We start from the raw sequence: 17044 nt of genomic DNA on the forward strand, positions 1-17044 counted from the left end.
CTCTGGGAATACAAGTTTATACCTGCAGCCAGATATTACAGCTGGCTCTCATTTCTCAGTCAATGGGAACTGAGCCTCTGAGAATGATCAGTCAGCATAATCTGGCTTCATTACTTTTTTCTTTTTCTAAAATAGTTAACTTTTTTATTATACACATTAAAAAGCTTAAATGAAAATTTTTGAGATTTTTCTCTAACCTTTCACAATCCTCATGACCAGTAGTTTGGGAAGCAGTGAAATAAAGGGTAGTTTACTAGACCTTCTATAGTCAGTGAATACTCTGCCTCTCAGCTGACATCTAAAATAAAACTTACTTCCTATTCCTCCCAACTTCAGTCACTTGTTTCATCCTTGTACAAGGGCTGCCCTTCAGCATTTCTGTCAGGAGGTGAAGAAGAAAATCTCTTTGACACATGAAGGGTTACTTAATTCATTGCCTGGTGTGGTTGTCCTGGACTTGCATTTCCTCATATTATTTCCTTTCTTTTTTTTTTTCCCCTTTTCCCCATAAAGGCATTCTATTTTTATGCTAATACTGTGCCATGGTTGTGCTGTTCTTACAGTTCTGTTTTAGTGTTTCAAGTCTTTGTGAATTAAGAGGTGGTAGACTGACAGTAAGGCTTTCTTCTGTGAGACTCTCTCAAGACCCAGATACTCAACCAAGGTATGGAAGGAAAAGCTAGTCAAAGCTAGTTACACTAAATGTGGGGGGATGTGTGTATGCTAAAATAAATAATGAATGTAATAAACCAAAATCATCTAACACATAGTGAACTGATGTCTCAATGTGAAATTCTGCAAGTAGGATGCATAGTGAAGCCAATAAAGACAAGTAGAATAACTCCAAGAAATCTCACAGACGAATTGACTATAGAAAGGTCAAGACCCATCACCCAAACTTTTCACAAATTAGCTTAGAAGATGCTCTACATAAAGTATGCTAACACACTAGCTGGACTTCTTACTCTTCTTTCTTTCCTATGTGACTCAAAGAAGACCTAAAAGAATCTCTCCCTTCCCTCTCTCTATCTTTCTGATCTTAGAAATGTCAGGAATGCAATATCCTGTTTTCTTTGGTTTTGCTGTGGGGCCTGTGGGTGCTTTAGGAAATGTTTAAATGCTGAAACTTTTAATAAAGAGCTCCGCTGTCCAAAAGAACCTCATTAGTCATGGACAATTAGAGACTTTTAATAGCAACAGCAACAATATGCAAACAAAAAGTCAGAACAGTGTTTTAAAGCCCTTTCTTTTCTTAAATGCTAAAGATCCTCTCACTTCAGTCTTGTGACAGCCTTACTTTAAAACTTTGCAGTCATCTTTTCCGTTTGTAAAACAGTAATATCTATCGTAAACATCCCTTCCTAGAAACTCTCTTCTGCTTATGAAAAAAGACACTTCTTTCAAGGTTTTTACAGTCCATCACAGAAAGGTAAGAGAGATCCCATTTCTGTCCCTTTGAAAATAATGACTTTCACTTTTGAAGCAATACAAGTTTTAAGAAAGCTAGCCTTGAAATAACCCAGGCTAACCAGAGTGATTTCACAGTAACTTAGGGGCGTAAGGACTACTGGCATTTTACTGTAGTTAAACCTTCCACAATAACAAACTACAATGCTTTACTGCACAACCTTGCTAAGGCTTCTGGATTTCAATTAAAAGAAACAGAACCAATTTGCTTCTATAGGAAGGAGAGAGTAAATACAAGAACATTTAAAACAAGTCCAACATTCAGACTCTTCACAATGCTACAAAGACGCCGTTTAAAAAAAATAAATATCTTCCAGTGAAACTCAACTAATGTTACAAACTTGATAAATTTGAATGCATGTCAGGTAAACTAATAAGGCAGAACCAAAGCTAACCTAACAAAGGACAAGTCCATGTAGCAGAATGAAAACATAAAAGGGACAGAAAGGCCCAAATGAAATATCTGCCTTTAAGCAATGTCTTGAATTCTCTCTTCTTTTTTGTAACGCAATCAAGGACATTAAGAATTTATATATAGCAGAGGGTCTCTTCAGACAGCAGCAAACAGCTCAGCAACACAACCAAATCAATCCCTTCTTCTAGAACACAACATGTTTTTAATTAAGAAAGAATGCCAGGATGAAGGAGACCTTACAAGTTCAATAAGCTGAAGGCATTCAATTTTTGGAAGTGGGCGGAAAGGGTTAAGCTTTTTATTGTAAACTTCACATGTTTTACGTTAATGTAACTATTTAAGCCCTTTCTTTTCTTTCTGATCATGTCTTTTGACAGGAAAGGGAGTATTTGTTTTGTCTGATTTTAACTTGCAGGAAAGCAAGCGAGAACTATCCAAAAATGTCTATTATTTATTCTGACTTCCAAAAGGAGCATTTTAGGCATTTTCCAGAGAACGGAGACATGAAATTCCCTTTCTAATAGAAAAATCTTACCTGGGTAATCATTTTTGTCTACATCTGAGTCTCCTTTTAGAGTGAAGCCAAATCCTGAAGGCATGGACTGTGAGGCCCAGGCTCCATTGAGAACCTGGGAAGGATTAGTATTTAACCCATTACTGTATCCATTGTAAATAAACACTTTCCCTCTTCTGTCTTCTCCTGCAAATGGTGCACCAATAGCAATGTCTGCAGTGCAATAAAAGAATAAAAAGAATGGACACAATTAAACCAAAAATAAGTCCTTGCAGGAAAACAGACATAAATGGCTTCTGCTGCATACATGCAAGAATTTCAATATACTGTACCACTGCATGGATTTTAGATTTAAGGCAAATACACAAAGATGTCTGTAGGGTCTTTTCTGCATCAAACATTCATGACAGAGGTTTATAAAATCATCCTTTCAAGAGGTAATCACATTATACTAAATAGCCTGTCCAAAATGGATTCCCCTACCATAATTGTAGGGCATTTCACAAGCTTTAATAAAGCAAGATGTAATGAGCGCCTGATTCTTGAAGCTCTAATGAGCTTCCATATTTCTACAGACACAAATATTCCTGGTTTTCTCTACCACTTAATTAATAAGGAGCAGCTATTAGGTAAAAACATTTCTTTCTCCAGATAAAAATCCAACATAGACAAAAACCCTTATTCCCCATTGGCAACACTGGTGGTTAAAGCACTGTGAAAAATAGTCTTCAAGTTGAGAAGGAGCCAAGTCCACTCATTTTTCCTTAGTGGGCCAGCTATCCTTAAGGCTGTTGTGCAAAATACCTCCTCCAGGAAAAACTCATTGGGTTTTAGATGCTGAGATTCTCACTTTGCATATCCCTAACATCCTAGAAATAAATAAGGAAATGCATGCAGGGAAAACCAGGGTATTAACTGACCACGTCTAGGAAGTAAACTCTAGGGGCTCAAGGCATCCAAGCTATCTCAAATAATTAAACAAGCTCATTTACTTGGACTGTTTTCTTGAATTTAGGTTCTGAACTAACATGAACTTTTTGGTTTGCTTATGCATGCTATAGGCATTTGAAAAAGATCCTATTATGTACCTGGGTTTTTTCAGTGCTTAAGTACCAGTGGAAGTCTAATTCCAAAATAGGACATCTGTACTTGTCCAGTTCTTCCGTTGTGGGCAAAGTGCTCCGTTTACTGAACCTCATTCAATTCTCAAACTCATCCAAGAATTTAAATAAATGCAATATCTTAAGTAACTATTTAAATGTAATTGTAGTCATAAAACAACAGATAGCATTTTTATTCAAATGCACACACTAATATTTATTAAAAAGATGGCACTATGGTCAATATGACTGTCCTCCTATAGGTAAGTTTTTCATGGTTTAGCCTTCAAAATCAGTTTCATTAGGATTAGTGTAAACTCTCATGAATTTAAATGCAGTTACATGTCAAAAAGCATTTTCAGGCACTGCATAGACCCTTCATATTCACTGCTTAGATATTTTTAATATCAATGTTATACACAGATACATATTACTGCATTACATATAAATTACCATTATATCCATCTTGATTGAGATCTCCAAGGTGTGTGATTGCACTGCCAAATCTACCAAACACTTCAGTGCCTGTCAGAATTTGTGCATCTTGGAAGAGGAAAGCACTTTCTTGCAGGTATAGATAAACTTGCCCAACTTCTTTAGGCTTGCTCTCAAATTCTCGTTCCATAAAAAGAGGGGCACCAACTAAGATATCATCTAAACTGGAACAGTAAAACAAAAGCCAATGTCACTGAGAGATCGAGTATAATCAACGCAGTTGATGCATTTATTAAACAGGAAGCTGATAATTATCACAAAATCATAGACTAACTGAGGTAAGAAGGCACTTCTAGAGTTCTGGTCCAAACAGTCAAAGCAGGATTAATTATGGAAGGCTGCCCAGGGCCTTCCATAAAAACTCCAGTTTTTAGTATCTCCCCAGACATAGGCTCCACAACTTTCCTGGGCAACTACTTCCTCTGTTTGACCATTTCTTCTTAGGTTTAAATGTAATTTCTTGCACTTCAGTTTATGCCCACAATAGACACTGAAAAGCTATACTTCATAGTTAGTGATCCACTAAGAAATTTAACTCAGAGGGGATCCATATTACTGAACAAATTCTGCTAACAGTGCTAGTAAGAGATAAAATTTAGTATAAAATCTAGTTTTTAAAAATGATACATTAGCAGGAGAACTGCAGAACAAAAATTGCCACTTCCTGGCAGATTTTAAAAGTAACATGTATGAAATATGGGCAGAGCATCAATTAATAGCGAATGCCTCATTACCAATTCAAATGGAAGCTGGGAGACAAAGACAAAGCTTTATTTTGGAAAACACTTATATTGAATATTAGGTACATAAGAAGCGGTAGTGCTCATGTAATTTGCTGTATTAAGAATTAAGGAGAAAGGACATCATAAAATCACAGATATATGAGGCTTAGAGGGGAAAGTCCTTCTGTCCATTTTAATATTTCAAGAAAACTCTGTAAAAGGTGACAGACTAATCAAAGGATATTTTTAATGTTGTTGTTCTACCTGAGATGTCTTGAAACACATTATCGACATTTATTTAATGGGAAAGAAACCCATCTACTGAACAGTAAAGCATAATATCAAGCAAGACTGACAGATACGTAGCAGGCAGGAATAATCTTAATAGATTATTCTGAGATTGAAATGATAGATTAATTTCTGAAGGTTGCTCAAGATTGTGTAAACTCATAGGACAATTTCTGTTATACTCCATGGACCTTGGTCATCCATATTAAGGAATACTGTTGCTGCAAACAACTAGTATTACACAATCCCAGAATTTATTATTTGTAAAACACGTTCTCTTGTTCTAACACCAAACTTTGTTCAAACTTCATTAAACTTGTAGAAAACCTTCTACTCTCGATTCATTATATGATGTTTTCAAAGACCTTTATCCATTAGTGAACCAATTAGTAACATTACACCACATTGTTTTTCCCAATCCTAGTAGAAAAAAATTCATATGATTTAGGAGTAGCTCAACTACTACTTTACCATAGATACATACTTTGGTTCTAAGAGATATACCATATAATTTAGTACAGAATGTCTCATCTAGAAGCCTTTAATCACGTTGAAGAACTTACTTACACAATCTATAAATTCTGATAAAGTACTTCTAGAAATGTTATTTTTCTATTGAATTCTATAGTATGGTTCCATAAAGGAAACTGCAATTCAAAATGTCAGGTCACTTTGGAACAGTTGTGCTATTCTCTATATGTCAGATTTTACCCCATGGCACAAATAACTAAAAAAAGAAGGAAGCAGATGCTGACTTGTCATCAAAGGTAGGATTTTCCTTCCACACATCAAATGTCCACCTCTACTAATGAAAGATGCTAGTGGCTGGGACAGAATGTCAGCTGAAATGATTGCCATGAAATGATAGGAACAACAAAAACAGATCACAAACCTTCTTTTTTTTACAAGTTATTTTATGTGTGCCATGTAGTAAAAGCATTACACAGTAGTAGTATCATCAATTATTATTTTATTACATCACAGTCTAGATATTCTCAGTAAGACTGAGTTCCCATAGTGTATGTGCTGTATAAACCATTGAGTAAAAGTTGAGCTTGGCTCCAATGGATATTTTACAAATGAAGGACTGTAAGACTAAGGAAAGATTTTTTTTATAGGTGGTAAGAAACCAGATGATTCCAAGCCCGGAAGGTCCCGGTACATCAATGTAAAATAAGCAGATACCTAGACACCTCTGAAACTCTGGTCCATAGAGCAATATCCAGAGTGCCTAGAATAGTGAAAGGAGAGAAGCAGACTATTTATCATCCACAGTGGCCTAAAATTCTCTAAGCAGAATACAAGATTCTCTAACCCAGAATACAAGATTCACTAGGTGAGTTAGAAAGCAAGCAGACAGGAGCTGGAATCTCTTGTGTAGGGATGACAGCATCTAAACTGGAAGTGCACAGAGCTGGGTTATTTTTCTAGGAAAATTTCTACTTCGTTAAAATAAATAACAATGATTGTATAAAATGCATGGATAGTCCAGAAAGCAAGGGACCAGAACCCAGTAGCTAAGACGGTTCATCTTTTGATGTGCTGAGCGAAAGGTGGGAGGAAGGCAGTCATCTAAATTACACTGATCTGTCTCTAAACTATTTACAGGCAGCAGAGCTATCTGCAATACTTGCAGTACTTAGTTCACTTAGTTCACCAAAACCTTCACTCCAGGTTTTGGTATATCCCACACACACTAAAGCCTTCCCTTCCTCACGCTCTTGCTTCTCCCACCTCTCTGTCAGTGCTGGGCTTTGTAGGTCAAGGCAAGCTGCTTGTCCTATACAGGAAGGAATAATCCCTCAGGCAATTCTAGGGTATGGGGGCATTTTTTTCTTTTTGTATTGCCACAGCAGAGAGTAAGCACTCTTCACATATACTGCTTTCTCTGACTCTCACTTACCTATTCCTGGTTTCTCTCCAAGTGGATAATAAGCAAGCAATTGCTGCTTACCATGTTTTACAGTCACTTTCACCTTCCAGCTCCTACAGTCTAAGTATTTAGATATCAAACAGGGAGTTATTTTGGGGGTTATAAGCACCTACGTGATTAGAATTATTAAGGGTTTTTTTACATGAAGGAGGTTATTTCAATTGGCTTTTAAATTGTAGAAGTTTATATTCACAAAATTAGACTTCTGAGCCAAGTTCAGGTTGATGTGATCCCCTTTAAAAAGTCATAAGAGCAAAGCAAAAGCAAAAATCCTGGACAGCACTATTAAACCATAAAGTGCAGTTCAGTGTGCAGTGGTATTTTTGAACCGGCTCATTCGATTTACTGCACTAAGATGTTGTTGCTAACATAAACTGTATATTTATTTTTGTTCCAGCAGAGAAAGATAACCAGCCAGCATTGCTTCCCTTCTAACAAAAAAATCTTTAAAAAGCACAAGCTGTCCACCTGCTGAGACTGTATGCAGTTTCTTTGTATCCTGTTGAGTAATAAAAAGCAGGAGTATGGGAAATGTCAAGAGGTCAAAGTATAACTATGGGAAGCTTTGATATAGGCCAAATAAAAGACCAGTAAACAGTTTATTCCACTATTTTAATTGGACTGTTTCAGTCTAAATGGAAAATGTTATGCGTTTTCCTCTTTTGTAGGAATGTAATCTGTAAATCAATGGCACAGCTTAATTTGTTAAGTGTCATTGTGGATTTCTCATCATTATCAGAGAGTAACTATATGGTAATTCAAACAATATCCTCAATTTCTCTTTTCTGCCTACGATCCTGATGTCGTGCAGATAAAACTGCAGGAGTCGCCTTGGAATATCTGCAAAACTACTGGAGTAGAAGGTCCACATAGCTTTTTTCCTAGGATAAGCCTAATCTTTGAGCCACATCATCAGTCTTACTGGAGCAGAGCATAATTTCTGTTAGCCTTTTCAGCATATAACTTAAATTTCATGTACTGATAAGGTGATGACTACCTCCTTTCCTCTTAGCTGCACAAAAACCCCGAGTGAATTTGAAGTGGTCATTCCCCTTTTGCTTTTTTTCTGTTTTACTCTCCCCTCTATTGACAATATGTGCAAAACAGCAACGACAGACTACATATCTAATCAGACATGTTTATCAAGTAGAGCTTTTTGTGTTTTGTTTTCTGTGGGATGTTTGGATCTTCAAGAGAGTCATTAGATTTCCTTTAAGATATAGACTGGGAGACCACACAGGCCTCAACAGCAGCTTGATTATATTATTGACATAAACTGTGGTCTTAGAGGTACACAAAAAATACAAGACTTGCCAAGTAGCCCTATGGTTCACAGGATACAACCCGCACAGGAAACAGTTTGATTCAGTGAAAAGTTAAATAGCAAGTTCCCTGAAAGTCTATGAGTGTCTATTATAATTTAGATCAATGTTTCTTCACTGTTGCATGTTAGTAATGCATTAGAATCATAGAATCACCAGGTTGGAAGGGACCCACTGAGTCATCGAGTCCAACCATTCCTAACACTCCCTAAAACATGCCCCTCAGCACCTCGTCCACCCGTTCCTTAAACACCTCCAGGGAAGGTGACAACCACCTCCCTGGGCAGCCTCTGCCAGTGCCTGATGACCCTTCCTGTGAAAAATTTTTTCCTGATATCCAGCCTGAACCTCCCCTGGCGGAGCTTCAGGCCATTCCCCCCTGTCTTGTCCCCTGTCACTTGAGAGAAGAGGCCAGCTCCCTCCTCTGCACAACCTCCTTTCAGGTAGTTGTAGAGAGCAATAAGGTCTCCCCTCAGCCTCCTCTTCTCCAGGCTAAACAACCCCAGTTCTCTCAGCTGCTCCTCGTAAGACTTGTTCTCCAGCCCCCTCACCAGCTTCGTTGCTCTTCTCTGGACACACTCCAGAGCCTCAACATCCTTCTTGTGGTGAGGGGCCCAGAACTGAACACAGTACCCAAGGTGCGGTCTCACCAGTGCCGAGTACAGAGGGAGAATAAACTCCCTGGACCTGCTGGTCACACCGTTTCTGATACAAGCCAAGATGCCATTGGCCTTCTTGGCCACCTGGGCAACACCCCCAGGTGCTTCTCCTCCAGGCAGCTTTCTAGCCACTCTTCCCCTAGCCTGTAGCCCTGCATAAGGTTGTTGTGCCCCAAGTGCAGCACCCGACATTTGGCCTTGTTAAACCTCATGTCATTAGTCTCAGCCCAGTGGTCCAGTCTGTTCAGATCTCTTATTTAATTATTGTAAGATTAAAATAATCCTGATTCTGTATACCGTTAAAATAGTTTTTAAAAGCTCTGGTACTGTGACAAAACTTGACCTTAGAAACTTGGAGAGTTTTGAGTACTATGAAGCCACTGTTGAAACTTCCTTTTTGTTTTGTTTTGTAACTTCAATAACATTTTATCACCTTTTAGTGATTCAATACACTATGTTTAAGCACTGAAGAACATGAAATAGACACATCTGAGACATTTTGTAGTAGGCAAGAGTATGCCACAGCTCTAAATGCAATCCTGACTCACCTTTGTGAAGACTTCCAGGGCTCTGAGCTTAAGGGTTCTTTATCTCCTTCCTAGAAAGCTACTATCAATATTCACTTACTGAGTCTTGATCTTCTAATGCATTTAATCAGACTTTATACGATTTCAAAGTTAGCAAGCTTTTAGTTTAACAGGGCCTGAAATTCCTGAGTGTCTTAAGCATTCTCCCTCAGATGAGCATAATGCCTGTTGTAACAGCTATGGGCCGTAGATGCTCTCTGGTCTTCTGGATGATGAAAATAGATGGCCAACCAGCAGATGCTGGAATGAGGAGCTAATTATATTGCAAAGCTTTTAAAATAAAGAAGTAAGGCTATAGATAGTCTACATGTGGGAAGACTTCCCTGCTTTCGAGAATGAGAGAAAGAACTTCTAACTTTCACCCACCTCCTCCCAGAAGTAGCTAGCACTGTTTATTCACTGCTCTTCTGCCTCCATCTCTTTCCTAAGACTCTGGACATTCACACTCTACCACACTGCTTTGAATAAATATTCAGGAAGATAAACTCACTCAACATAAGCCTACAAATAATTATGCCACTCTGATTGCACAAAGATAAGCCTATGTGAACAATTAAAATTAGAAAAACAGAGAAGCCAAGAGAAGCATTTTGAGATATGAAGCACCTGAAAACCTGTGTTTATTAATAAATATCAGGCATTGCTTCTATGAATGTTCAGTGGAGCTGAATATATTTGGTAACCTACCCATCATTGTTAACATCAGATACTGCAACAGTGTACCCAAAATAAGACGCCATCTGGAAATAAAAAACAACAGATAGACTTTCATATCAGATTTCAACTTTTTTTTTTAAGTTTTTACTGAGAACACTCCTTGTTTGTATGGTTATTAAATCTAAAAAATATTTAATATATTCTTGAAACTATGTTAATGAAACAATATCCTCTAGAGATATAATACTTCATCACATAATTGCTTGACATTACCTGTTCACCAGTGAAGTTCTGGATGAAGGTCAAGTCTGAAGAATTAATAATTGAGACCTGCCAACAGAGAAATATGGAAAGTTTCAAGCACACATGGAGATGCTACAATGTAACATCACTGAAGGAAGGTCCAAGTGGCCAAGGAAAAAACTATTCTTTCTTTTTGTACGACCTTGAACAAATCACTGAGATTTTATTAGTCTCAGGTCTCCCATGAATAAAATGGGGAAAAGACTTATTTTCCTTTCTTACTGGACACTGTGAAGAGCAGTAAATGATGGACTGTCAGCTAATCAGTGACTGCATTAGTACTCATCAAAACATGAATTTAAAACATGAAGAAATACACACATACAAACAAGTATATATACACACACACACATACACACCTTTCCTCTGAAAAATGGTATGAATAAGTTCCAGACACACAATTAGTTCTGGGTCCACAGAACTAGAGAACAGTCTGTGACTGGAATCTCTGTTTCCCAATCATGTTAGTCTGAAACTTTTTTTTCCTACGAGGCAAAAGATGCATCCACACGTGTATTGTTTTCTCCCTTCTCTTCTAAATGCATGTCATGACTCTGCATCTGATACTCAGTGTATACACTTAGACCACTGAAAACAAACACTTGGACTTCTGTCCACTGTGGACACAGCATTGCACATGAAATACGCTAACCTATGTCTAGGCTTAGGTCTGATAACACTCAGCAGGTATAAGGATATTAGTCATATTCAAAGCATGCTTGTAACTGGCTATTGAAAACAAACTTCAGAAAGGACTAAGTGCTTAATATTCAAAGCCCAAACCAGTAAGGCATTTCAAACCAGTCAGGTAAGCCTGACGGTGAAAGTCACTTAGAACTTTCTCTGATTAGAAAGTTTAGGATTAAAGAGACAGAAAATGTAAGGTAAGCTCCAATCTTCCAAATGGTCTAATTGCATTCTTATTATAGAAAGGACAAAATGTGGGTCCAGTACATACATAGCCAAAGTTCTGTGCTCCCCTTGGGACTCCAGCAACCAACTCTGAAAAGATAAATGATAAACAGTGAACAGTTTATGCTGAGTGGTACATGCATCATGGATGCCATGTCACTTAAATTCTTCTCTGACATACAACCTGTAGGATTTCAGTTTGTTATTTGTATCAGAAACACCTGCAAATCACTTAAAGACATTAATTAATGAGATTTTAACATTCATTCAGTGTATCTACATGCATGAGATATTACATCTTAACTGTTGAATATACTCATCTGGAGATCTCTCTCTTCCTAGCATTACTTAGCACAGCACAGTATAACAAAGCTCTTAGTACAATCAAATTGTTACCTCACAGCTGTGGAACCAGAATTAATTGTTCATTACACACTAGACTGCAGAAGATAAACACAACTGTCCTTACAAATACCCCTTTTCTTTCTATCTACATGGCTTGCCTCATCTGTCATTTGGCTTGATGCCACGGAAGTTTCAACAAGTTCTGCACAGGCAATCTATTAGAAGGAAATTTTTGTGAGTGGCATTGGGGGAATCCATCAAACAAGAATGTGAAACACTGGACATAGCTGCCTTATAGGACACAATTCTGCTCAATGGTGAAATCTTAAACAACAAGTGAGAAAAAGAAGTAAAAATAAAAAAGAAGAAAAAGGCAACATCACAGCCTGCAGACTTACTGTCTAAACCTTCCATCATATAGGATATCCACATGAGATGATAGAACTTCAGATAACAGAGCACCTCTGACACCTGCTTCTACTGATCAAGCATTCCTCTGTCCCTCTCCAGGTTTATATACACCCCTGTGGTTGAATGTGTTCGGTCAAGGGGAGATAGAGGTAGTAATGAAGCATTGCACAGGATACAGGGCAATTCCCAGGACAGCCAGCAACAGAATTCTTTGTGCCAGTCATTCAAGTGACTTACTGATTCAAGAACCATCCTGAGTAAAAAAATGTGCATATGCACTCAAAAAAAAAAAAAAAAAAAAAAAAAAAGAGGTGGCTTCAGCCTTCTGTTCCTACAGACACATCTTTTTTTCCACATTATAGCACTTGGCTCAAAATTATTTTTTTTCAAGCCATAGTGGCACAGAACAGGAAACAATAACTTTATTGAGATTAAGCAGCAGCAGTTCTGGGGAGCTGAGTTCATTCTAGAAATACACCGTGTCTCTCTTGGCTTTGTGAGTCTGGACCATGCAGCTGTTCACCCCCTCAAGAAAGCTACTCTTTAAGCAATACCTTCTGACAGAGCGTCAGCCTTACACAAGAAACATAGCTCTTAAGGTATGAGAACAGGGATGACAGTTATATTTAGCTAAATATATGTTTCAAAACTCTGTACAGTTTCAGAACATTGAAAATGGCTAAATCATGGACAAACCTCTGATTATTTTTAACATACTACCAAACAGACAGCTGTGACAGGAGCTTTTCATCTATATCAGATCCAACTTCCAGAGGTACAGGAAAACTAGTGCTCAGTTCCTAATACACCTGGGAAACTTATTTCACAACTTAAAAATCAGACATGCTCAGCTTGTTTTTAGCACTTTGTGCTATGGCTTCAGTACATCAGTTAAGTGCAATTTAAGTATTGTTAGTATTTAGTTAAAGCCTCAGTGGTGTTGCAGAAACTACCGCTGCTAAGCTTAGCCTCTGCAGGGTGGATTGCTCTGTCTTTTTCCTTAGGGAATTATAGAACTACGTTACTGGAGCTACCACCTTCCAGGGCAGTTTTCCCTGACCATGTGAAATTAATAAATATCCTGTGTCATCTTTTGCCAGAGGGGACAACGTGAATCTCAGTGTTTGAGCTGGATTCAAAATTATGTAATGAAGCTCTGCACATTTAAAAAAAAAATATTTATCCTATAATTCTGGTTAACACGTGTTCCTCGGTGGATGTTGCTCTACTTCATTAAATCATGAATGTAGAGTCCTAGAAGGTGGTGTTTTACAGATCATGAAACACTTCAGGTGAAGGTTTCACAGTGCTGATGTTTTTAAGCAATGCTACTAAGCCTGTGACATGTCTGGTTCTTTGAGGATGATAGCTGATGGCTAAATGCAAATCAAGTATGTCCTGTATTAAACTTACTTGATCTAAGAACTTATTACTAAGTCTCAGGTGTGATTCTATATTTGGACATTTGTATTCATGTGCATTCAGCTTTTCCTAATTCAAGCGACTAACTGGGCACTGTCTTCCTGTAGAGCATTTTCTCTCCCTCTAAGCTCAGGTTTTAATAGAAGGGATTCAATTCTTCTGTCTCCTGCTGTTAAATACAAGACTCAGAGTAGAAGCAAGCACACGGGGAACTGGTTCTTACTGCATTATACCTGTGCTGGAAAACATAACATATGAAAAGGGTCAGCTAATGAACTGCAGTAGGCATCCCATCCTTAAGGCACGTGAACTATAGGTAGGAAAACTTTCATAAAGCCAAGTGCTGCTTTCACCAACGAGAGCTAGCGTGCCGGTGTAGACACTTATCTCTGCCCAGAAGCAGGTGAATGCTATCTCCTAGCTTGGGCTGTAATGCTTATGTGGCAGTAGAAGTGCGCTTTCAGCATATACAGGGATATCCAAGTCACATTGCACCCATCCAGCCAGATGCTGAGGGCCAGTGGCCTCTATGCAGGTGAGTGACTTGATTATGGACTGAAAGACTGTACACGACTGACCTGCTGGCTCCACTTGTTATTACTGATCACCAAACTGCCTAAATTAAGTGAGCTTGGATGGCTCCACCTACTAAGTTTCGACAGGTCTAACTGCTGAACAGTTGGGTGAGAATGATATCTCAACAACAGATTCAGACTTTTGGGTTACCTAAATCCTGCTCTGCTTTGCTATACATTCTAAGGAAATATTTCCCTTTGAAAATTTGGCACAGACAAGCCTCACCAGTTTTTCATATATATAAAAGGTATGTTCCTGTGTAGAAACCCAAAATCAAGAATTTTATAGGTGCACAGCCATATGGTTTCCATTCAAGTATAGAGCTTCTTACCTTGTTCAGAATCTCCGGTAAATTCTCCAGCAGCCACCGAGTATCCTGTTCAAAGATAAATTACAAGCAAAACCACTTCATAGACCATCTATTTTAAAAAATGTGTAAGGGCAGTCAGATTTGTCTGTTCATCTGATCATCAGAATGCAAATCTCTTAACATTGATGTACTAAAACTGTCTAGAAAAAAAGGAAAATCACTTATCAAATTATTTCAACTAAATTATATTGATGTCTGAATGTATAATTATCACTTTTCTCAAAAAGCGAGCTTCTAAATCATTAATGCTTAATAATTTCTATGAAAAATAAAGTACTATGGTGATTTGCCCTGACAGCTATTGACACAATTTAGGTCTTCACTGCTGTACTGTAATGTGTGAGTATCCTGTTTCAGCACAGAAATTTCCGAAGTTGCAGGTAGAGATGAAATGATGCATCTTTGCCTTCAAATTCCACCTCATCTTTTCTGAAACTTCTTACATGCAGACGTGTGAATATCATGCAGACTCTTTGAGATCTTTACTGATAAAAGGTACATCAAGAGCCTTTTCTCTATTTATTACATAATATGTTCAAACTGACTTTTGTTATTGCTTACCTCAATTCTATCTGCTAAATATCAGTGAGAACAAATTGGGTATTTGTGCAGTACTGTATAAAATGCTGCAGAATTGAATTTTCTTTTATCTATTAAAAGCTGAAATAGGCTTTAATTACTTTAAACTCAATCCATCATTTTGGAATGAAAGAAAATGTAAAGGGGCAAGTTTTGTATTTCTGCTTAATTATTTAAGATCAAATAATAAGAATCCTAATAAGCCCTTTAAGATCTCAACCTTCAAACTCTGTTGCTGTGCATAATTTTAAGAATTTTCATAATCCCATTGAAGTACCTAGCAAACTGATTTGCTATTATGCCTAAGGTAAAACAAGTTTAAATTCTCTCACAATCAATACATTGGTAATTTAGAGCTTGTCATGTTTATATAAGCCCTGTGCTTTTAGCTCATACTGCTGACACAGAGCTTAGCTTACCCATGTAATTGTCGTCATATGAGGGTGGTGCCACTCCTGTTTGCTTCTCTCGCGCCAATTTCCTTAGAATATCCTTGAAGGAATAATTTGCAATGATATCCGCAATACTTGCAGTGATTACCTGACCTGGATTCAAACAACTCCGTAAATGAAAGGGACATAAAGGAGAGCCAGTTTCTACACAATAGGGCTATTAGAACAAAACAGAACAGAGCTGCAACAGATAACACAGCACAGATGCAAAGAGCAGACTTCTCCTCTCAGTCCTTCTCCGTTATTACCCTGAAAGTCTCAAGAGTACACACAATACAACAAGGCATTGAGACTCTATTGAACCACCACAAAAATATCTCCAGACCCATTTCAAGGTGCTGATTCAAACTAAAGGCAACCATATTCAGGCTCAGCCACCTTCTGTATAAATGTACAGTATAAATATAATGGGCCAATGGAATCAATTTTTCAATGGAGAATTTAAAGCTATAAACTCCCTACGATCATAATGAACCAGATCTTTCTCCTCTAATGGCAACGCAAAACAACACATCGATGAGGATGACAACGGGCAAGTTTGTAGGCAGAGTCTGGAAATCCGCTATATCATACTTGTCAGAGAGGTTAAAGCAAGAATACCTTTTTAACCCTTTACCAAAACCACTTTGGATTTTATTTACATGAGAAACTACATCCTGGAAATAACAGCGATGCCACAAATTAACTAAAAATATATGCAGACAGCAATAAAAGGTTGAGCTCAGAAACAAATAGTGACAAAAACTTTGAAAATATTAAATTTGTTGTAAAAATATTAGGTATTTTTAAAATTGCAGTATTCCTAGGGAAGAAGTCAGCTTATTAATTAAATTATAGATATGCTAAAATGCCAACAGAAAAATACTTATTTCTATTTGTTTCACATTCTATACAACTTATATCCAAAATTTTCCCTGAGTTATGCTCAGTTGCTTGTTAAGTAGTTCTTCTGATTTGTATTTCTTGAAAATAAAGTCACAGACTGGTTATTTTAAACTGAAAATCCAAAGGAAATCTAGAACAACATTTTCCACAATAATTCCTCCTTTGTTTTTTAGTTAACCAACCAGATGAACATACCTTGCCAATAAAAACTACCAGGCCCGCCTACTATCAGGTCACCATTCTACAAAAAGCAGAATTGAATAAAATTACACGAGAAAAGAACACAACAAAATTAAGCCTGCATGGGAAAAAACAATTTAAATGACCAAAAGAATAAAAGAATCATGATGAAGGAAAATAGCCCTGATTATTCGTAAATAAACAAAGTCAGCCTAAAAAAAGGGTCTTCACATTCAACGAAGCAACAGCAATGCTTCATGGAGAAACAGACTTTTCCTTGCCTTACAATCAGGCGTTTTCTCCTCAGCTGTTAATTATGTGACTAATAATGTAGCTCCAAAATACTGAAAACAATGGCAATGATCAAAATCACATGGAGACGTGGAGCTGTAATAATGGCACAGATAATAGCAATAGCTGCAAACTTTATTCTTTGGCCCACAGTATTGT

General features: G+C 37.5%; 1 protein-coding gene across 1 annotated transcript in view; it reads right to left on the bottom strand.

Annotated features, from left to right (window-relative positions):
- ITGA8 (integrin subunit alpha 8) overlaps positions 1–17044 on the bottom strand; it is a 108609-nt gene that overhangs the window by 74634 nt on the left and 16931 nt on the right. The window contains exons 6-13 of the mRNA XM_054059621.1: positions 16610–16655; positions 15497–15622; positions 14460–14504; positions 11421–11464; positions 10433–10489; positions 10190–10242; positions 3950–4155; positions 2418–2609 (exon numbers count right to left, since the gene is read on the bottom strand). Coding sequence (XP_053915596.1) covers positions 2418–2609; positions 3950–4155; positions 10190–10242; positions 10433–10489; positions 11421–11464; positions 14460–14504; positions 15497–15622; positions 16610–16655 — 769 coding nt within the window. The remainder of the gene's footprint in view (positions 1–2417; positions 2610–3949; positions 4156–10189; positions 10243–10432; positions 10490–11420; positions 11465–14459; positions 14505–15496; positions 15623–16609; positions 16656–17044) is intronic.

This window comes from Cuculus canorus, chromosome 2 (genome assembly GCF_017976375.1).
Source record: "Cuculus canorus isolate bCucCan1 chromosome 2, bCucCan1.pri, whole genome shotgun sequence".
Classification (NCBI taxonomy): Eukaryota; Metazoa; Chordata; class Aves; order Cuculiformes; family Cuculidae; genus Cuculus; species Cuculus canorus.